The sequence below is a fragment of the Akebia trifoliata genome, chromosome 7 (assembly GCF_017979445.1).
Source record: "Akebia trifoliata isolate Shusen 1 chromosome 7, ASM1797944v1, whole genome shotgun sequence".
Taxonomy (NCBI): domain Eukaryota; kingdom Viridiplantae; phylum Streptophyta; class Magnoliopsida; order Ranunculales; family Lardizabalaceae; genus Akebia; species Akebia trifoliata.
The window spans coordinates 17,995,431-18,019,950 of NC_141381.1; the positions used below are offsets into that span (position 1 = coordinate 17,995,431).

Sequence of the window (24,520 nt, forward strand, 5' to 3'; positions counted from 1 at the left end):
CTTTTTATATTAATCCTAACTGAGGTACTCATACCAAATTCATTATTATGTCTTAATGCTGAGTTATTTGATTGGTTATGTCATGTTGATGTTGGTATATGTCATCATAATCCAAGCTGTCTTTTATTTAGTGTATCAAGAAAGTAAAGATTGTGGCAGACTTTAGACGTTTTGCGCTCCCAGTGAAAAATGATTTGGCAAATAAAACTTCCCATCTGCTGTGCCTTGGAGATATTTCAGTTTTTGTCCATGAAGCTTTTTTATGGGATTTTTTTTTTTTTCATTTTATCTATGTATATATCTTTAATCATTTAATGGAATATATCCCTATGTAGAGTGGAATGGCTGAACAAGATTTGTGTGACAACCCCATTTGAGAGGCCAATTTGATATTTGACAGAAGGGGTGGCTGAGGTGGAAAGATGGCTTGGACATGCCATGTCTAGGTGGGAAACAAAGATCCACTGAAGCTGGCTCTTTCAGTTAGAGCCATGTTGCCGCATACTATCTATAGGATCATTGTGAAAAAGGAAGAAAGAGGCCAGTTTGTTTCAGTTATTCCAAACTCTGAAGAAGATCGATTCTTGCAAGAGTTTTTGTGACTTATGAACTTTGTAGGGTGTAGTGAGGTGGCACAAGAAGATCCTCCTCAGGTTGGGTAGTTCTTAGCAAGCTAAGAGATGAATCATTTTTAAAATAGGGGCATTTTAGTCTATGAAAGTTGGAAAGGAAGGGTTGTAATTCAAAAGGTTGAGAAGGGTGATGGCAAAAATAAAGGAAACTTTCAAGATATAGCAAATAAAAATTTCAAAACATAAACGATGATCGGGATCATTTTCTTTAGAAAGAAATAACTAGGACCTCATCCATTCTATGTTCAAAACCGATAGCCTGCTTGAATCTCATTGCACTAGGCATTGTTGCAACTTATTTAGTTGGCGATGATGCCCTACAACGAAAAGGATATGCATAAAACTCCACGTGGTTGGATTTAAGAAGGTATATTTATAGGATTATTCCTTTCTAGTGAGATGTTTGGGCTCCTTTTCTTTTGGTGTAAGTTATACTATGAGTTAAGGGGGGTTCCTATTTGAGGAACCTTTTTTTTTTTTTTCTTTTTTTGAGAGCATATGTGCTCTCTAATTGCCTTGAGAATTGGTTGTAAGTGCCTCTAGTCTGTATCTCTTTTCTCTTCTCGCCCTATTTTGGCCAATTCTCTCGATCGCCTTCCCATGGCTGTTTCTTCTTTCTTAATAAATTTTATTTTTCTAAAAAAATTTGGCCACGATAGTATGTAGGGATTTGTCCAACTGTGATGATAAAGATCCAAGTGAAAGCATATTCCACCCATATTTAAATGCATCGATCTTAGGAGGGAAAAATACAAGTTTCCTTTGCCGTTCTCCATATGCAAAGTGTCAAGTGAACTCCAGCATCTAACGAGCTGATGGAAGATGCCTACATTCTAAATGCAGCAACAAATTTTTATGTTTCTATGCTAGGGGAAATGCTCAAAGATCAACTCTTGATGGTCTTAATTCTGATATACTGAGTCATATAATGAGTGGTTTGAAAGGTTAGATCATATAGGAATAGGTTTCAACAACCATTAAGAGCTTAGGTAGAGACTAGACTCCTTGTCCTGATGAATTCCTTAGTTTGTTTGTTGAAAAAATATTGGCATATTGTGAGGAAAGACTTCATGGAAGTGATCCAGATTTTCTGTGAGAAAGGCTTTTTGGATTAGAGGAATAATTTTACTTTTATCAAAGTTAATTCCAACGATAAGGGAGTAAGGAGGTCGAGGAATTGAAAGACTTGAGACCTATTAGCCCTGTGGGTAGTGTATAAAAATTTATCGCCAATACTCTGTTGTCAAGACTCAAAGTAGTCGTTGGTTCGTTCATCTATAGCTTCCAAGGTGCATTCAGGTTCTAGATAGAGTGCTTAGAGTACACGGGTATATATGCTAGGATTTGAAACAAGATCCTAGGGATCATGTGTAAGCTAGACATCAGAAGGCTTACACTCATGCTATTGATCTTTCTTGGATTATAGGATGGGAAGATTTGTATTGGTGACTACTTCATTTAGGTTATTGTAGATGGGTTGCCTGCTATTTTTCTACTTGTTCTCGGGGGTCTTAGACAAGCGAACTCCGTTTCCTCCTTATTCATTATGGTGGTTGAAGTGTTGGACTAGAACAACCAATAGAGTTGTGAGTCTTGTATGATCAAAAGGTTCCAGGTTGCAGAGAGAGCCAATTATCTCTCATCTCCGATTTGTAGATGATACCATCTTCTTTCTAGAGGCTTTCACGAGTTAGTTATTACACCTCATATACCTATGAGATGTTTCGAAGCTGTATTTGAGAAAGAAATGGTGGTTTATGGAATTTCATGGTGGTTGGCCATTATGTCCCTAGATGTGTTCCTCATACATAATGGGTATTGAAAAGGTACTGTCAAGTCTATGCTTCTTGTCAATAATGATCGTTTCTTTGAAGTAGGATTGCGAAGTTCCATCAAATTTTAGAAGAATAGATGGCGCGAGGATTCAACCCTCATACTCAAAATCCCTATCATATTTTCCCAATTAGAATAGGGCTTAAAACATGTTGGATAAGGGCGTTTGTCCGTATCCATATCCAAATTTTTTATTCAGATCCGAATCCGACTTGGATCATACTAAGCTAAAATCGTATCCGAACCATTTTACTTTTATTCAAACCATATCCGGATTCAATCCAATCATATTAATTGGTTCAGGTCAGATAATGTCAAACCGTTTAAGATTATTTCAAATAAAATTATTAAAATGTGACTAAATGGTGATTGACTTCAATACCTATCCATTTTGGTGAGAAGCCTTGACCATTACACCCAATTGTTATTGGTTGATGAAAGATGACTAAAAAAAAATATGAGAATATAACTTGCAAAGTAATATATCATTCAGATCTTGGTGGATATAAGGATGGAACTATATCCGATCCGGATCCGACTCGGATCAAGGGACATCAATCCATATCCGAACAATATTTTAATTCGGATATACTTGATGAAACCAAACCTGCTAAATTCAAATTCGGATCACTTGTATTTTGGATAAAATCCTTACAATTTTAAGTCCTAAGTAAGAATGGAAAAATGTTGATATAAATCATGTGAGATTTGCTAAAGGATTTGGGTTTGTCTTGAAACCTTAATTTTGGAAGAGGCTTTAATGTTCGGGAGAAAGATATTTTTGCTTCCTTCCTCAAAATGATCAACTGGGTGCACTTCATCCTCATAAAGAGGACACAATGCTTTGGACTTGTCTTATAAGGGGAAGTTCTTGGTTTCATTCTACTACATGGCAATTTTCTTGTAAGGACCTCTAGCTCTTCTTGGCTAAATTCTTTTGGAAAACCCTGTCATGTCAAAGATGGTGCTTTTGTCTGGATGGTTATGGTAGAAAAAGTTCCCTCCATATGTCATCGCATTAATCATGGTCACATTATGCCAATAAGTGTCATGTTCAAATCTACAGCTTAATATGCAACTACCTACTTATTTGCTGTATATATGCTCTATTATTTGGGTTAAGTTGGCTTTTTCAATGGAACGATGGACGATGTGGTGGTAGAAAAGTGAGCTATTATATTCCAAGTCCTTTTCTAAGAAGGGCAAGATCTTATGGAGGACCCTTCCCTTCTGATTTTGTTGTCCCATATGCAAAAGAAATGAATAAGATCTTTACAAAAATGAGGGATCAATTGATAGAATGGTTATTGTGGAGAGTAATTCTCGAAGCTATTGACATGTGATAACCAAGAGAAATAATTACCGATCCACCGAGTTATGTGAAAAATGTACCGAGCTTAAAGTGCAGGTCGGATCACTTAGGGCTGACACAACAGGCATGACAGCGCTATCATTGCAGGACAGATGTGAACTCACAGCCTGACAGATCGGGTGCAACTACCCCATACCTGTTAGGGTAGTTGTAGCAACTCCTACAACGGTCAGATTAGAGAGCAGGTGCAACAACTCTAAGAAAAATCACTGAGAATATCTTGAGAAATCCATCAACCAGGACCCCTATAAATATTAAGTTGCAACTCATGTCAAAAGTTAGAAAAAATCTTCTCTGATAACTCTTTACTAATTTGGCATTAATTCTAACTTGATCTTCGGAGTGGTCTTGTTGCAAGCCGCCTACCGAGCTAAGAGCCTTTAAGGGAGATCTCAAGGTAGAGTGAAAAAATGCATCTACAATTATCAAGATTAAAACATCTTTCTTCCTCTGGTCATTAGTCACTCTAGACTTTAGGGGTTGTCACTTCGACGATTTCGTTTTCAGTTGGAATTTCTTTCTCTTGACTGCTATATAACGTCTTCTTTGTATTGGATAGTCATTTCAATAAATGACATTTACCACTAAACATTGGTTGATTTCAGTCTAGTCTTACTTTGTTAATGGATCTTTTATGTTTGTTGGTCAGTGCTTTCTTGAGGAACGTGGTCCATTTAACTGACTCTAAATCTTTGGGATTAGGCTTTGATGATAATGATCAATGCTTTTTGCCTGTATTACCTTTTTAAAGTTTTTTAATTTTTAAGTATTACCATGTTAAAAGATTATGCCTTCTACAATTATCATTAGAGTATCAGACAGGGATGTTGAACTCATTGTCGGGGTGAGAAGAAATGACGAACTGGTCAGTTTATATTAAAATATGAAGGAATGCCGCATTTGTGCGTCATATATTGGTTTTTAAGCAAGATAATGACAGCAATTGTATAACTTGTTGCTGCCTTGAACCGTCAGAAAGGTACTTGTTCCATTCCCTGGGCTCCGTATCTTGCAAAAGAACTTGAACTGATGATAATTTGACTTGATTGTTATTTAAGCACTGCAACTAGGATACAAGGCAAATGGTGCTGTTTATATCCTCAAACGATGCCATACACATTTACATTCTGATTCCCCGTGTGAGGTTATGGTGCGCCTCTTGGATCCATGTACTACTAAAAACCTTTACACGTAGATATCTATGCATACATACATTTTATATTCTAGGTTTATCCAGCAGTGAGCAATATTTGTGCTTCAGTTCCTTTCAGTGGTGCGGCTGTTCATTGTCATCGTAGCTGGCAGCTAGCATATGGAAGGTATCATCTAATTTTCTCTCAGACAGTTCATATGTTGTCAAGCTACTTCGGTTTGAAGAAATAATAAATCTTGAGTAATCAATTTTAATGCTATTGAATATATAAGAATGCCTAAAAGTGCTACAAAAGGTTAAGACAACACCACTCAAAAAATCAGGCAGAACGACGGTAATCCTCTTGTCTAGGGTCTTAGGAGTTTCTTGAACTCTCTGCATTTCTGATTGTTATTTTGGCTTCATAGACCAAGAAACCAGCTCAGAAGTAGGAAGATTGCTCTGGAAGAAGATTCATCTGCCTGAGAACCAAAGCAGCTTTCTTTTTTAGGGCATCTTCCGCAAGAAGTTGGATGAGGATCCTCTCAGACCGTTGACTATGTTGTCTAGTGATGGTGGTATTCTGTAAGATTGTTTGGAAGAGATCAAGGGCTTTGTCTTTGGTGGACAAAGTCCCCCTCTCCAACACCTCTAGAATGGCCGTCACACCTTGATTGTCCACTATGGCTGTAGCTGCGTGTGAGAGTGTGCTGTGGTCTGTCACAAGTGTGTTGAGAGCAATCAAAGCAGCCTCTGCGGCACCGGACTGGGTGTCGCTCAGGGTCTGCAATAGTGGTCTCACTGCGTCAGCCTTGACAAGGCAGAATGTGTATCTTGACGAACAAGCGGAGCCATGAATGGAGCATAGGCTCTTGCTCCGTGCTGTGGGTGAGCAGCACCAAGACATGTTTGAGAAGAGTCTGCTTAGCTGTAGTAATGAGACAGAGTTGTTTTCTTGATTGGATGCGATTGTTACATCCTTTATGGACATATTGCTGGATTGGGATAAATGGGCAAGTGCAATTGCTGTTCGTTGCTTAGCAAGTGAGCTGCCCCTAGAAAGGATACGGACTAGTGATGGGTACAGCTCAAGCTCGCCTACTTGCCTTTGAAGCTCTGGTTTGGTGGGTTGTGTATACAAAAGAAGCGCCGCTAAAGCATTCTCTAATAAGGACTCACCTGGGTCGATGAATGCCCTGATCCCATGGTGTTCATCATCTGTGGCACGGATCACCTCTTGAATGGCTTTCAAGGCTTCCGATTTGAGGAGTATCTCATCAACGATGATGTCATCAGAAGGAAGCCGGCTGATGATTGCTGCAGCACTGGATCTTTCCTTGATGTCGGTTGAACTTGTGAGTATGGACACCAGAGAATTGACGGCATTCTCTTTTGCTGGAGATTTCGGGAGTGGAACCCTAGAAGGATGGTCTTCAGAAATGCAGTATATGAGCTTCATCGCTTGTCGTCTCACCTTGGGTTGGTCCTCATTGAGGGAAGAGAAAAGGTTTGCTACTGCAACTTCATCGGATCGTACCAAGTTTCGAGCTATCTTAGATTTATGGCTTAGTACAAGTAGAAGATTCAAGAATAGTGGCTTTATTCGAGGATCTGAAGTGGCTGCAAGACGCAATAAGTGACTGACATTATGTTGGGATTGTAACTCTTGCAGGTCTGGATGTGTCTGGAAATCAGAGAGCTCGGTGGTTTCAATAAGTGAAATGAGGATCTCCGTGGCTTCCTGTTTCCAGAGTTCTTCGGATTGTACAAACGAGATGAGACCAATCAAGAATGGGATTGTGTTGGTGTCCAAGAACTTTTTGACCATCTCTCGGTAGACCAAAAGCTTCTTGATGCACTTGAGGCAAGCTGTTTTGCAGAATGGTGAGCTTGATGAGAGCATATTGACGAGGTTGTGTATAAATTGCTCATGTTTGAGGTCCTTAATGTTATTGTCACCGAGTTGCATTTCTACCAGAGCTGCTGCCATTGAAGCTCTGGTCTCTGAAGATCCTGTAGAGACTAAGCAACAAATATGATGGATCAGTTTAGGGAACAATTACTTAAGGGTCAGGTTCAAGAGCCAATAATGAAGCCAACAAAATAGTTAACGTGTTTGGTCCTATATGGACTAAAAGTTTCAGAATGAACTGATTTTTTGCAAGGATGATCTCTTCACCAAAGAGGTCATCATCACAAAAAACAGCCCATTCTGAAACTTCTAGCCTATATAGGTCACAATGGACTGGCTACGTTATTGGCTCTTGAACCCGACCCATTACATAAAGGATCGTATATGATTAAATAAATGTATCTTCTTTTTTTCACCTTCATTGAAGCGAGAGATGAATGGTTGGAAGTACCCGGCCTCAGCCATCTTGATGACATAGTGGGTGTTCCAAGATAGGTTGTGCAACACCTGTTGTGCTTTCGACGAGATGTTAGGTTTATTGTTTCGCATCAGGGAGGCCAAGAGAGGGATACAATCTTTGGCATTCCCTATTTTCTCTGCAAGTGCTTCTTTTGTTGACAGCTCCAATAAGATTGCAACTGCGTTTGGTTCTGCTTCAACTCTATATAAATGCTTCACAATGTATCGAATGGCTCCTTCTTTGACAATGGCTTCCTGCAATTACTCCCAAAAAGAAGAACTCACTGAAATTAACAAAACAACATAGAGACAAAAACACAAACTAGAATTTACATGGTTTGGCAGTGTGCCTACGTCCACGGATTAGAACAAGAACAATCACTGTTTTCTCTCAAGTTTTACAGCCCTAGAGATCTCTATTTACAAAACCGAGAGTTACTAAAACATGTAAATCTCCTCAAAATAGAAAACTATTAAAAAAACATTAAAGGATTGACCTTTTCATAACTCTTAAAAATTTGGGGGGCACTGCCCCTGCACCCCTGCAACTCTACGTAATGCACAACAGAATACAAGACATCTCATACACAACACACACAACTCTATGATTTTGAATTAGGGAAAAGAAGATATGTGATTTTGATTAGAAAATACCAATACCTTGTTGTCATCACTGAAGCAAGAGAGCTGGTAAAGACATTTCAGAGCTGCTGTGGTGTTTGGGCCATTATCCTTTAGGACTCTCACCATTCTCGGAATTATCTCTTTCTCTGAAACTAAAACCCTGTATTGGGTAACCTCCATTAGGATTTGCAAATCATCTAAGGCCTTACTCAGTATGTCGTGATCATTGGAGGTGGTGATATCAGAGATTGCACTTTGGAACTTCAAGTACATGTCCCTTTGCTTCCATTCCTCTATAGAGCTCCGAAGAGAAATGTTGGGCGTAAGGTCCATAGATGAAAGCTCCTGTTCACAGGTTGGGCATCTAATCTCACCTCTTATAAAATGCTCTTGGATTGCTTTCCTCTCAAAGCTATGGCCACAAACAATGGCGACGGGGTCTGTCATCAGTTGATGACACAAGGGACATGTAAACGAGGCAATCGAGTTCTGTGGGTAAGTGGGGATTTCCTCTTGTTGTGGACTTGGCACCATATCTGTACTATGCAGTAACTGTATCAGTTGAGATAACTGAAAGGCCTCGGATGCCTTCTTCTGCTCTTCCATATCCTCCTTTTCTTGTTTCAATAGTGCCAACTCGTTTCGTACGAGAGAAGAATTCGCTCTTTCCCCCACAACTTCTCCAATCTTATGAAGTAATTCGACGGTGTGTTCCCGATTTCTTTCATTTTGGTTCATTGATTTTTCAATCTCTGATGCAATGGCCTCGGTTGAAGCGGCAGATCGAAACTCAATCGACCTGAGATTGTTGATAATTTTGTCTGTCTTGGATTTCAAGTCCAAGGCTGTATCTAGATTGGATAACTCCAATAATGAAATGGTTTCGGCAATCTCCTTTGTTATTTCCTTCATCTGCTTGAGCTCAGACTGGGAGTTGAGTACAAGACGAAGTTTGCTCCCAGATTTGTAATCTTTGATGATCTTGGAGGCTTTCGTAAGCTGAGTATACAAAGTCTCTAATGCATCTCTTGTGGGTTTTGAATTCGTGGTGGCCTCCACCCTCTTGTCCTCCAACGCTCGAAAGAGGATATTCAACTCGGCGATGTGCTTCGAAAATTCTTTGAAGCTTTCCTTCTCAAACCCCACGTCTTCCGATTCCTTCACGAGTTTCATCGCCCCCAATGTCACTTTGTTCCATAATTCCTGCACAAGTCCTTGACCAAAATCTTCAAGAGTGACATTGAAAGCCATTGGTTTCTTAGGCCGCAGCTGAGACAGTAGAATTGCAGCAATTCTACTCGATGATGATCGAAGAGCTACCCAATCTGAATTATGAAATCATGTATGGAATTAGTGGTGAGGGGCTCCGATGGTTTTTGGATTGATGAAGGGTGTTGACAAAGATAAGTCTTTCGCTAGTCGCTACTCGTGTTGGCCGGTTTGGGGAGTTGGATGATGTTTTAGACTGAATAAAGACGAAGTCAAGTATTTAAAGAAGACCCAACCGAGTAAAATTAGTGGACCCGTAAGAAAGAATAAATAATAATAATAATAATAATAACCAATGGTAGCTCTTCATGGGACGCGTTCGCTTTTTTGGAAGTTGCTATTGCCATACAAATTTTTACTAACGCCACACCAACTGTGTGCAGATTCTTTCATGATTTATATAGGAATTGATGTGGCAATAGTAGCTCTTCTATTTTATTTGTTCTCTCTCTCTTCAATTACATTTTTTTTTTTTTTTTAATATTTGAAGCTGTTATGTAATGTGCCCAGCACTATAATATTAAAACACTAGACGGTATGGCACGATTGGATTTGCTCTTCGGGTTGTGACTTGGAGTCTCAATATGTCCCTCCACCTAAAGTGACTATTTACTTATTGTAACATGTGACAAGGTTGGATGATGCGTGCAACCCCAAGTAAACTAATCTCACCTAAGGGGGGATTATCCCTGGGCTAAACAAAAAAAAAAAAAAAAGAACTAGAAAGCAAGAAACTCGATCTAGACAAATAACGAGTTGATACGTCTAAGTCATTTCGTCTTGTATGAGATAAGTTGTATAACTTAATTCATAATTACTAATTAAATCTCATCTCATATGAAATAAATTTTATAATTATTATTTAACTAGTTGGTGGCATGTGCAAAGGCACGTGTAGTACAAAAGTTATGATTTAAAATACGATAGGGGCTTTTTAGTGAGTTATAATATTAAATAAAATATATATATATATATATATATACACACACACACACACATATATGGGTATGTTCGGCACCCTACTATTTACCCTACATTTTGCCTTATATATTTTGTCCTATATGGGTTAGAAGTTTTGGAATGAACTGATTTTTTGTGAGAATGATCTCTATGGTGAGGGGATCATCCTCACTAAAAAGCATCACATTCTGAAACTTCTAACCCCATCAAAAATGATTTACAAAAAATGGATGGTCCACGATTTTTTAACTTATAAACATGAGGTTAGAAGTTTTGGAATGGGCTGATTTTGGGTGAGGATGATCTTCTCACCATAAAGATCAACCTCATCAAAAATTAGCCAACTCCAAAACTTCTAACTCATGTAGGACAAAACATGTAGGGCAAATAGTACGGTGTCGAACATTTTTCATATATATATATATATATATATAGGGTGGCGTTTGGAGGCCCTAAAGAAAGCCAAACATTGTGTCAAACATTTTTTCAATGTATAGGTTAGAAGTTTCATAATGGTCTGATATTTTGGGCCCATTTGGTTTGGTTTTGGATATGACCCGTTTAACCTTTTTGTAACCCTAAGTATATAAATGGTAAAAGATGAAACCCTAAAGGATTGGTGAGAGATATACGAGAGATAAAGAGAAATTGTAACATAGTTCTTCTTTGGTTAATATAGTGAAATCGTCATTTTTGTCCGTGCACGTAGGTTAATGCTTTGACCGAATCACGTATATCGTGTGTCTTGTGAGATTCTTATATTCTTGTTGATTTATACTTTTGATCATAGGGTTATTTCTTACAAATTAGTATCAAAGTTATGGTTACGAATTATGATGTCGAGAAATTTGATGGAAGGAGTGATTTTAATCTATGGCGGGTTTGAATGAAAGCTTTGCTTGTTCAGCAAGATTTATTGAATGCGCTGTTGGGAAGCAATAATTTGCCTGAATCGTTGAAACCAAAAAAAAAAAAAGGAGATAATAGAGAAGGCACATAGTGCGATTTTATTGTCTTTGGGGAATGAGGTCCTGTGAGAGGTCGGTGATTCAAACATGGCAGATCTACTATAGACAAAACTAGAAACTTGGTACATGACAAAATCTCTCACAAATCGGTGGTATCTAGAAATGATTTTATACTCTGCGGATGCGAGAAGGTACTTTTATTCCTGATCATCTTGATGAATATAATAGTATTCTTTTGGATTTAAAGAATATTGGTGTTAAAATTGATAAAGAAGATCAGGCCATATTTTTTTTTTGTTCTCTACCACCCTCGTATGAGAATTTTGTTGATGCTCTAATGTATGGTAAAATTACTGTTTCGATTGAGGAGATTAAATTTACTTTAAATTCTAAGGAATTGAAGAAGAAAGTTGATGGAATTACATAAAGCTCAGGTGAAGGTTTGTTTGTTAGAGGGAGATCAAATCATAAAGGGAACCATAATGGAAGAGGACGATATAGATCAAAATAGAATACTAGAAAGTTAAAATGTTTCAATTATCATCAAGAAGGACATTTTAAAAGAGATTGTCTAGAACGTAAAAAGAATGGAAAACAAAATTATAATGACCATGACGCTGGCAATGCAGTAGTGGCAAATAGAAACAGTGATAACAATGATGTACTCTTAGTTTCTACCAATCTCTCATGTGAGGAGTGGATTATTAATTTGGCGTACACCTATTATATATGTCCCAATAAAGATTGGTTCACAACCTATCGGCCTTTTGATGGGGGTGAAGTTCTTAGGAGAAACAATGCTACTTGTAAGGTAGTAGGGATAGGCACAGTTCGGGTAAAGATGTTTGGTGGTATTGTAAGGACATTATCAGATGTCAAGCATGTTTCAGATTTGAAGAAAATTTTGATTTCTTTGGGTATGCTAAACTCAAATGGATGTTATTACAATGCTGGGGGTGAAGTTATTCGGGTTTCTAAGGGTGCTCTTGTGGTAATGAAAGCGCTGAAGAAGAATGGGTTGTATGCATTGCAAGGACAAACAATTACAGGTACGACATCAGTATCAACAGCAGATTTAGACACCACCAGATTGTGGCATATGCACCTCGGGCATATGAGTGAGAGAGGGATGATAATATTGAGCAAACAAGATTTGCTTGACGGAAAGAAAATTGGAAAATTAGACTTCTATAAACATTGTGTTTTCGGTAAGTAGTACAGAGTAAAGTTCAGTACGGTTATTCACAAAACCAAAAGTACTGTGGATTATATTCATTCTGATTTATAGGGTCCATCTCCAGTTATATCACATGGGGAAGGTAGATACATATTGACGTTCATCGATGACTTTTCGATAAAAGTCTGGATATTTATTTTGAAGAGCAAAGATAAAGTTTTTGTCAAATTTAAGTAATGGAAAATACTAATAGAAAAACAAACTGAAAAATAGATCAAGAGATTGAGGACTGATAATGAGGGTATTGTGCGACATCACACAATATAGAAGACACCACAATAGATGGGGTTACAGAAAAAATGAATAGGACTCTATTGAAAAAGGCTCCGTGCATGCAATCAAATTCTGGTTTGCCAAAGTAATTTTGGACTGAAGTTGTTAACACAGCTTGTTATCTGGTGAACAAGTCTCATAACAGTGCTATTGAGTTCAAAACTCCAGAGGATGTGTGGTCGGGGTCTCCTATTACATATTCTAGGTTTAGGATATTTGGGTGTCCAGCATATGCTCATATAAATGATGGTAAGCTTCAACCGAGGATAAAAAAATGCACATTTTTTGGATATCAGGCTGAAGTAAAAGGTTACAAATTATGGTGCCCAAATGCGATAAGGAAAAAATTTCTTATCAGTAGGGATGTGACATTCAATAAGTCTGTCATGTTTAGTGCGAATAAGGTACTCGATACTAAGAGACCTCCTGGTGTCATTGAACAAATAGAGTTAAAGGCTCATGTTTTGGAAAACAATGGTATAGATGATCTAAATTAAGAGGATGAAGAACCATGATAAGATCCTACCATCGGGGATGAGGTTCAGTTACAACAGTATAGCTTGGCTAGAGACAAACAAATGAGGCAGGTTAGGCCACCTCAGAGATTTGTTCATACAGATTTGGTGGCTTATACATTTAGTGTGGCAGAGATTATGGATGATGAGAAGCTATGTACCTATCAGGAGGCTATCACATATGAGGAGTCAACACAATGGTGTGTTGCCATAAGTGAGGAAATCGAGTCTCTTTAAAAGAATTGAACATGAGAGATTGTTAAGAAGCCAAAAGGTCAGAAGATTATGGGATACAAATGGGTTTCCAAGAAAAATGAAGGAATTCCATGTGTTGAAGATGCTAGGTTCAAAGCACGATTGGTGGCAAAGGGTATACGCAGTGGGAAGGTGTAGATTTCACCGAGGTTTTCTTACTTGTGGTGAAACATACTTTTATCAGGGTGTTCCTTGCCATAGTTGCCTTATATAATTTAGAGGTTGAACAACTTGATGTAAATACTACTGTTCTACATTGTGAGTTAGAAGAATAGATTTATATGCATCAGCTAGAGGGATTCATTATTCAAGAGAAGCTTTCATGTATACTTGTTGAAAAAATCTTTATATGACCTGAAGTACTCTCCTAGACAGTAGTATAAGGGATTTGATACTTTTATGGTAGGAAACAGTTATACCAAGAGTAAGTACGATAGTTGTGTTTATTATCGGAGGCTCACAGATGATTCATTTATATACTTACTATTATATATAGATGACATGTTGATTGCATGTAGAGATACATCTAAGATTAGAAGATTAAAGGCTCAACTCAGTAGTGAGTTTGAGATGAAAGACTTAAGAGTTGCAAAGAAGATTTTGGGTATGGAAATTCATAGGAATAAAGAAGTAGGTAGATTGTATGTATCACAAAGAAAATACATTGAGAAGATGTTGGATCACTTTGGGATGCAAGAGTCTAAGTCTATGAGTACTCCTTTAGCAACTCACTTAAGACTCTCAGCTCAAATGTCCCCGCAAACAGAGGAGGAGGTGAAGCACATGTCTCATAGTCCTTATGCTAGTATTGTTGGTAGTCTTATGTATGCCATGGTTTGTACTAAACCTAACATTTCACATGTGGTTATGTAGTCAATAAATACATTGATAAACTTCGAAAAATCCATTGACAAGCAATCAAATAGATATTGAGGTACTTAAAGGATACTGCAAGAGTTAGTTTGCTATATGATAGAAGTAGTGATACTTCTGAGAGTATTGTTGGGTTTGTCGATTCTGATTATACTGGTGATCTAGACAGGAAGATCTTTGACGAGTTACGTTTTCACTCTTTCTTGTAGTACCATCAGTTGGAAGGTAACTTTACAGTCAACAACCGTATTGTCTACCACAAATGCTGAGTATATGGCAGCTACAGAGGCAGTAAATGAAGTAATATGGTTGCAGGGCTTGGTTACTGATTTGGGTTTGGAACAAGGTGTTACTACGGTATTTTGTGACAGCCAGAGTGCCATACATTTGACCAAAAATTAGATGTATTATGAGAGGACCAAGCATATTAATGTTAAATTGCATTTCATCTGAGATGTGGTTGCTCAGGGTGCTATTGTAGTGGAAAAGATTGATACAACGAAGAATCCATCAGATTTAATAACTAAGATCATCATAAGTATTAAGTTTAGAGGTAGCCTAACCTTGATAGATGTTTGCAGTTCTTGAGCCCTTAGTGGGTCGAGGTGAAAGCAATTTTTTTTAAGAATTGAAGCCAAGATAGAGATTTGTTGGATTATGTCTTCTATTCTTATATATGGAGAGTTGTCGTGGATTCAACCTAAATCTTTTGATGATCTATTAACGACCTGCAAGACCCGTTTAATTGGCTTTGTTTAGTTTTGGATCTGGCCCATTTAACCTCTTTGTAACCCTAAGTATATAAAGGATAAAAGATGAAACCCTAAAGGATTGGTAAGAGATATACAAGAGACAGAGAGAAATTGTAACCTAGTTCTTCTTTGCTTAATATAGTGAAATCATCATTTTCGCCCATGAACGTAGGTCGATACTTTGACCAAACCAGTATATCTTGTGTTCTTGTTGATTTATACTTCGGATCATAGGGTTATTTCTTACATTAGGGTTAAAAGTTTTGGAATGAGCTGATTTTTAGTGAGGATGATCTCTTCACCGAAGAGATCATCCTCACAAAAAATCAACCCATTCTAAGACTTTTAACTCCTATTTTCAAAAATGTTTGACTTTCTTTAGGGCCTTAGAACGCTTTCCATATATTTATATATATAGAAAATTAAATAAGTGGGTGTATATGGGTCGTGGGAAAATAGTTTTATATTAGAAATGCATTTTTGAAATGTAAAACATTGATTGAGGAGACTTTTAAAATAACATAATAAAAAGATAGTTTTGTGGCCTTGATTCTGAGGGTTGTGGGAGTGTTATTTTATTGATTTTAACGAATACAAACTTAAAATTACAAGGTTAAATGCAATAGTCGTGATAATATGATTCACCAAGTGGCATGTTCAATCAACTCCCTGACATGGACAAGTTCGAGAACACTAGATCTGTACACCTTGGGATGCATGACACCCTTGAGATACACCTTTTTATGGGGAAGCACAATCATGTATGCCGAGGCATATAGATCTACGGCTCCCAAACTTGTCATGTCATGGAGTCGATTAAGTATGCCACCTGGCGAGTCATATTATCATGACTCTAAATTCAAAATGTGGGGACATTTTTGGTAGACCAAATTATGATCACAACAAACACCTATTTGGCCTTTATTAAACTATAATAGTAAAGAATATTTATGGTTAAGCAATAATAATTTTTTATATAAGGTGGATTAGAAAATGTTCAGATATAAGATCATATTTTTATGAGTGCTGATAATATGACGCAGATTTGGCGAACACCCTTGACGCCAACTGACATGTTTTCTCACAGCCCAACAAACGTTTGACATGTGGTGCGAAAGACATCAACAATAAAAGAGAGCTTCTTTCCCTTGCCCATTGTCCACATATTTATTTTTTTAGATTTCAAATCTTAAAGGGTTGCTAGGCCCACATTGATTACACCTGTACAATCCAACAACACAACCTTCTAGATTTCATGAGAATGTTCCTATTCAAATATATATATATATTTCTAGCTTGATCCAAGTTTCCAAGGTATTGAAAATGGACGGCCAACGAGCACCCAAATTTAAAAATAAAAATAATTTTGTCCTCTTCAACTCCATTGCACGGGATAATGTTTCTGAATGTCACAAGGTGATCATATCATAAAGTTTTCTTTTTTCACTATGGGATAGGAGAGAGAAAAAGGCGTTAGCCAAAAACTGCATCATATTATCAAAATTCTATTTTTATTAGAATATCAAAATTTTAAAATTAAAAAAATAGACATTTATTCTCAAAATATAAAATATATTTTTAAAACATCAGTTGACTCATCTTAGACAAGTAAATATGAACTGCATTTCACATTGATTCTCCCACTGACTCCCTCGAGTGCTCTCCATATTTTGTTATAAGCCCTATATATTATAGATAGATTTATCTCGCAGGCCCAATTGCTACACTTTTATTACAAAAACTCCCTTAAAATTCTAACAACTCGAAGGGAACCTTACTTCATAAAGTTTGTTACTCACAAAATCTCACTTTATCAAGCTTGTTACTGAGCAAATCCTGGAGTGGGGATCCACGACATAAAATTCAAATTTATTAATATACCTTCGAGTGATTCTAAAAGCGTAAATTTGTGGCATCTAAAAATGTGATCTACTGTCACAGGGTTATAAAGGACAAAATGTTAAGAATTTCACAAAAAATTTGAAAAAAAAAAAGTTAACTTTCATCGTTGTATTTTAATTTTAAATTTGGGAGTTCGGTAGCCATCCATTTTCAATACCTACAACTAAGCTTGAATAGATTTTTTTTTCCAATTTTTTCTTTTGAATTTAAGTTTTTTCATGAAACCTAGAAGACTGCGTATTGAATTGCTAATTTGATCATCCATGTGGGCCCAATGACCCTTAGTAAGATTTGAACTCTTACCAAGTTAGTCATGGTACCATGATTCATAAACTAAGGTTTGTTCAAGTAACAAACTTGATAGAGTAAGGGAGCTTTTGTAATAAAATTGGAGCAGATAGGTCTACCCAGTAAATCTCTTTATATTGTATTAAAAACATTACACAGAGGCCATATAAGTCATTTATGTTTGGATTAAGAGAAGTGGAGAGAAGAGAAAAGAAAGAAAATTCAATTTCTCTCCATTATGTTTGAATTGACCAAAGAGAATTTGGGATAATGTTAAAATTTTAAAATATCTTAAAAGTTGAAATTATAAAATATTTTAAAGGATTTTCTCTCTTTTTATCTCCACTTTTGGAGAGAGAAAATTTATTTTTTTCCTTTCTCTTCACATTTAACAATCCAAAGATGAGAAATGGAGAGAAACTGATTTATTTTGTCTTTTCTTCTCTCTATTTCTCGTTAATGTTTGAATGCGTCCAAGTCTTTAGGGTACCATCGTATGAGTGACTAAGTCTTGCGTAGTCACATCTTAGTTTTCACACATATTTCAAGTGGAAGAAAAGAGATTGTTTTCTTATTGTATTTCTAACGCGGCTGGTCTTTAATAACCACAGAAGAAAATAAAATAAAATTTTGACACAAGATACTCTTAAGATTCGACACATGTTGAGTGTTTTATGGTGGATTTAGATCATCATCCTTACCTCCAATGTTATACGCGTGTGTCTTATCAACTTATTCTTTTATACCGATAGAATGAAGAAAGGAAACACTAGCCTCATCCTAGGGTTGACAATCTCTAACAAATAAACGGTTCAGATGCCAGGGATTCTCGTGAAGGAAAAGTTTTCTAACTGTAGGAATCCCTCAAAGACGAGTATGAGCTGTCGCTGTTGGAAAAATATATTTTTTCTCTCGTCTAATTGACTGTTTGATGGAGAATCACGCCTGAAAATTTCTGTCAGTTTGAATTATAACGTTGTATACGAGAAAACGGCTTCATTTAAACGTTTCCGGGTGTACATATTTATGAGTCCGACTAACCTTACTAACTTAAGGAAGATTTTAGTTCTTATTAAGAGTTGTTGAGATCATCTCATGGAATAAATAAACATGATCCGATGCTATAGGATTGTAGAGAAAAAGATTTTATGAACTTTGATTTTTATTTTTCTTTAAAAACCTGTTATTTTTCACTTTTGGATTTTAATTTTAAACTTAGAAGCTTTGTGGAAGTTGGTAACCATCCATTTTCAAAATCACCGATCAAGCCAAAAGAAAAAATATATATTTTTTGAATTTTCCTTTTTTGAATCTGAATTTTCCCATGAAATCTAGAAGACTGTTATTCAATTGTCAATGTGGTAATCCATTTGAGATCAAGGGCCCTTAGTAAGATTTCATATCTTACAAAGTTAGTAAGAAAAATATTTTTCTATGTTTATTAAGACACTCTAATGCTCAAGTAAGCATCTAAATATGAGAACTCAAAGGCAAGAAAAATCATAAAGCAGTGATTGCCTGCACCATGTTCACAATCCTCTACCCATGGAAATAGGGCTCACATTTGATTTAGAAGTATGATTCTTATTAATTAACATCAATTGCTGATTTGAAGTCATTGGTGCAAATCCTTTTTGAATAGGAATCGTATTATCATCGATATGAGGAATTTTCTCATTGAGAGTCACATTAGTAATTTGACTTATGCCCATTAATGAAGAATAAGAACTGGAAATTTGTGGGTGTGATCATAGGATGTGTTTTGGGGATTTTTTCAGCTTCTCCTCTAGCCCTTGAACGATCAATGTTGGATGCTCCGACTACCCTTTGAAGAGAACTTTTTGATGCTCAAATCATTGAATAAATTGACAGAGTAATAATGTGAATAGTAAAAATTGTATACTTTGCCCTCCTTAGAGCTCTTATTTATAAACTCCGGCTCTCCAATCCTTGCAAATTCGGAATCCTTCGCTATGCTAGGAAAAAAAAATCAGTCAATGATCTTCTTTCCTAATTGGGGAGGATTTTCCCTTATCCTGACACGTAATTTATGTGTTGGAAAACGGTCTTTCCAATTTGGCATGCAATCATTCTATGAATTCTGTGATCTAGTATATTCAGAGCAATGGGTTGATGGGAATTTCTATTAATCCCGACAGCTTCCACGATATGTTTCCTTATTCGTTGTCGGGAATTTATTTTCTATCATTACAGCAGCCCCCCATCAAGTCTAGAGCCCTCCATATGCTCCAAGGTTGAGAGTAACTCTTTTAATTTCATAATTGACACATCATTAATTCCTTGGGTTTTCGTGCTGGTGTGATTGATGGATTCATCCTCTCTCACTATTAAGGACGTCCTTAATGTTCAACCTATTGAGTTCATACCTCCAATGATCCTCCCTGACTCTTCCTCTACTCCAATCAAGGGCCGAGGATTGATTTGTGAACAACTAGTACCTTTACACCCTTAATAGGCCCATTTTATGACATTAGATTACCGATTGTTCACCAATAGGGTCTAATATTAATGCTTAGATCTTTCATGACTATTACCTTCCTTAAGTCTAGTTGACGTCCGCTCGGGACCTGGTACTTAAACATTGAGAATTAATTTATTCCTCTCATGATTTTGGGTTAGTCATAGCTTTCCTAGTTACTAGGAGGTTATTTCATGTGATTCTTGAAGTTAATTAAATTAACTCCCTTGGGAGCTAGGGAGTTTATTTTCCTTATTTATTAGCTAGTCTGACCTTGGTTCCTCAAAAATCAGGGAGTTAGCCTTCCCTGATTAGACATTTAGCTTATTTTCTCTTCTGATAATCAGGGATCTTCTCTTTCCTAGTTATCAGGAAGCTTATCTCTTCTTCCTCGAAAATCAAAGAATGCTTCTTCCCTAGCAATTAGGAAGTTCAATTGTTTCCCTCCCGTGGTTAAGGGAGTTAACCAACAAATTTCTCTCCTGGTAGTCATAGAGATTTACTTACCTAGCAATTAGGAAGTCAAGATATTTCTCCCCTTGTAATCGAGGAGTTAATAGAATTTTCCTCTACTAGTCAGGGAGCTTTATGAACAATATGTACTATTAGTTGCATATGCATCGTGTAGATGAACAACAAATAATATAAACCTTAATTGCTTGGAAAATAAGGGTTGAATTCACAGGGACCGTGGGGAATCTCTTAAAATTGAAAACAATTGCAATTGAAGTTTCAAAGAATTTAAAGCCGATTTGAAGATGTTGTTGAGTTACAAACTACATAACAAAAATTAAAGTAGGAAAATAGGAAAATTAAGACATTAGAGAAAAAGAATCCACCAAGAACAATAGAATCCAAGTACCCAATCTCAATCTACTCCAATTTTTCATTTATTTCAATCTAATTAGCCAACAAATGTACCTGGATCGAGAGATAAATTGTCACACCTCAAAATCCAATATGATTCTCAAGGATTCCTATGTTAGATCTCAATGAATGATTAACCATCCTATCCCATGATAACATATAATAATAAGAGAATAGATCCTGATAAACAATTATAAGCAATGAAAATATATAAATAATATCAAAATTAATGGAGTGCGAAAGCTAATATGATCCAAAATCTTTAAATCTCAAAATTATGATCGTTCTGACTAAAACAAAACATAACTAGATGACTGTACTCCATATAAATTGGCACACAACCTAAACATAAGAGTTTCAATCTGAAACATAAAATAAACAACTATTAATACCCTAAGACCAATCAAATTGATGAAGGTAACTGCTCATCCACATATTCAGCCTTGAGTGCCTCCTCATAACCCTTATCCCCAATAAATGGCTCTTCGACAATTGTAAAATCTAAAAGGTAAATGCTAGGGTGAGTAACGGGAGTTATCCAGTAGGACATCTATCATTCTAACAACTAGTTACAACATGCAATTCATAATCATTCTGAAGTTTAAATCATGCAAATTTTTTATATAGTCTAACATTTAAATAAATACTAATTAAAGCAAGAAAAATTAAAGAAATATAATAAGTAATAATCTATCAGTCAAATTATTTAACTAAGTAACCATCTCATCATACTTTCAAAGTAAAATTATCCTTCATCGATATACAATAAGGAAATACATAATACATATACGACAATGTAATCGATAAGAGTGTTGAAGAACATGTTGATATTACCACCTAAGTTATGACAAATCAATATTCTAATACTTAACCCCAAGTGTGGAATCCCATTGTTTTTATCTAATTTTATGGTCGATTTAGCATACTATGGGTGGATGACCATTTATCTGGCTCAGATTGTCCATTGACCAACAATCAAATACTGAGTTCAACTAACGATAAGGTCGATTGTTTGATGACTATAGACTCTTAGTAATCACTAACTAGCTTAGGAGAAATTTTTCGTGTCTAAGCCTATCAAGAGGCAATACATGTGAACTTCATATTATCTCTACACTACACAAAGACTATCTTTATACACAAATGTTCCCTAAGAAAGAGGAGGAAAAATTCCTAGATCTCACGAGCTATACTACTTTCTAAGGTATCGCATGCTACCTAAGATAATAAAACATCAAGTGTTATCCTAAATTGACCCACCGCTTTACTCTTTCTAGGTTTTCTACAATCCTTTTCTAGTAAACAAAAATAATTATATATATATATAAATATATATAGTTTCTTTATATCGAAAATACATCTATCTGTCAATCAACCCATCCATCAATCATATCTCACGTAGTCGTAGGAACGTGAGATATCCATCTATCTATCTATCTTTCATGCACCATGTGACATAACCACTACATAAGTGTAGTAGCACTGTCCCATCAGTTAATCGAGAACATAGAATCTTTTTATCCCTCAATCAAATATATATCTTCCTACGTATCTATCAAAGTATATATTTTCTAGAAAGTGTTTGTGATTCTAAGGCATCAACCAATTCCATATGATGGACTTGGTTGAGTAGAAAAGACTAGAAAAAACGCAATAAGATCATCAATAGTGAAAAAATGTGAAAATTTAGTTAAGTGTTTGAAAAAGTGATTTTTCAAAATTCTCTAAACGTAAAAAGAGTTTTTAGAAATGAAAATCTTAAATAAATGTATTGACATCATGTAATTTTTGTAATTTAATTCAAAGTAATATAAAAGATAATGAATGAGATTTGAAAATCTTACAAAAATGTCATAAATTAAGTTTTATTCTTGGAACAAAAAATTAGATTTTGACAAGTGGAGATTTGAACTTTTAAATCATTCCCATTATTTTCAAATGGGCGGTAATCCCCAAATTTCATTAAAGAACTTAAAATACACATACTAGTAGAGAAAAAATTGTCTTGAAAACAAGCTAGATTGGGCATTTCTACATAAGGTCGGTCGATCGAGCTAGATTGGGCGACCGAACCTAAGAGTTGTTGGGGTGATAGCTTGGGCGACCAAAGTCAGTTGAGTGAATCTGAAAGGAATACATTCTACAATCCTTCGTGGGAACTGAGAGTAATAATTTTTTTCATCTTCTTCTTCGATTTCTCATCAAACTCATCCACAATCCTTTTCAACATTTTCTCAATTAATCATAGTCACAAACTATTCGATCTATTATTTTTAAAATTTTTAACACAAGATTTAGAATTTAAAAACAAAATCAAAAGTTGAAATCATCTAATTATACATAATTTTTTTAAAGAATGTGTCCCTAGATTGAAATCCAAATCTAGTTCTTGTTGGAAATATTAACGGGAGTAATTCGATGAAGGAAGAAAAATAACTTCTAGGCTCGAAAAGATTCAATCTCTTTTAGACAAATATTCTCCCCTACTGGTTGAACCAAAGTACACAAGGGATCGATGAACAAATGCCTTTAGGATACAAAGAAGCCTTACACTCAATTTACTAAATCAGATTATGTACAATCTGATTTAGCCTAGAACACTCGAAAAAATAAGAAACTGATGATGCATAGATCTTAAGCTTAGAGAGAGGAGAACACATAATTTTTCAGTGAAAATATCTGAATTCTGGTTGAGTTTTTATAATCATTTTTGTGTCTGTTGACCAAGAGTCATGATTTAATGTCTCTTGGTCTAATAGCTGTTAAATTGTGTCTTATATGAGATCTAATGATCTAGATTGCACTCTATTGAAGGTATGTATCTCATGCCTTTTAACTAACACCTTTTAGTTAAATATATTCAATCTAGTGGCTTTGATCTAACGGATCTGATCATTCCTGATCGGATACCAATCATGAACCAACACACCTGATCAATTATGATCGGGTACAATCATGAATCAACGCATCTGATCGTTTCTGATCAGGTACTATATCGATCCATCGCACCTGATCATTCTGATCAGGTACTACCTTGATCCAACGCATCGGATCGTTCTCGATCCGATATTATTTTGATCCATCATATCCGATCGATTCCTGATCGGATACTGACTTGATCGTGCGGTGCTGATCGCACCCGATCCATCACATGTGACGGATCAACCACAACCGTTGGATGGTTTCGTATTTTGAAAACTTTAAAGCTCCCCAGCTCCTCGCGACGATGTGTACATGCGAAGTGCAAAGTGCACCTCAAAGTGTCCAATGCGCCCTAAACACCCAATCGCCCTTTCGCACGTCGCACGTGCGCATGCGCGGGTGTTACTTCGCACCACCTCGAAGCACTGGATCAAAGCCTAAAGGTGTGACACAAATACAACTAACTATGTTGGCTATTATTTATAAGGTACACCACTTTCTTACTTGTGAGCGATGTGGGACTAAACCTTATATACATAAAAAACCTCAAAATCTAACTTAAGGAAAAATAAACCAAAAAAACCACAAGATACTTATTTTATTTTCAAAATATTCAACAAATCTCCCACTATTTCAAAATATAAATAGTTAAAAAAAAATATAATATTAAAAACAGCTGTACCACTTAAGTGGCTGCCTACGTACCCAAATAGGGATCAAGCTTCCGTAGTTTTTACAACTAAAAAACGATTAAACGATTACATCATTTTACAAAAATTTTAGGATCATCGTAAAAACTAGTACATAGATAAGAGGTATCTTTTGGATTTGAACATTCACTTAGTGTAAATATTCAGAGCTTTGTCAAGGTGCTATGGTGAACATATCTTGAACCAAGGACCCTTAGAGATGAGTTGGATTCTTCACACATACTTGTCTCCATGAGGTTGAGTGTTCTATATGCTTTGCATATTAATGGCCATGCGCTATATCCTA

General features: G+C 36.2%; 1 protein-coding gene across 2 annotated transcripts; it reads right to left on the bottom strand.

The window, feature by feature from the left end:
- Positions 1-4,864: 4,864 nt before the first annotated feature.
- Positions 4,865-9,426, bottom strand: LOC147398306 (U-box domain-containing protein 43-like). Of its 2 annotated transcripts, none has more exons than XM_086447463.1 (3): positions 8,001-9,426; positions 7,298-7,595; positions 4,865-6,982 (listed from the first exon to the last, which is right to left on the bottom strand). In XM_086447463.1, the coding sequence occupies exons 1-3, from the start codon at positions 9,213-9,215 to the stop codon at positions 5,412-5,414; spliced, it is 3,084 nt and encodes a 1,027-aa protein (XP_086303589.1). In that variant the 5' UTR covers positions 9,216-9,426; the 3' UTR covers positions 4,865-5,411. The 2 variants fall into 2 exon arrangements, with proteins under 2 accessions (XP_086303589.1, XP_086303588.1); XM_086447462.1 differs by having other exon boundaries at positions 4,865-6,991.
- Positions 9,427-24,520: the final 15,094 nt, after the last annotated feature.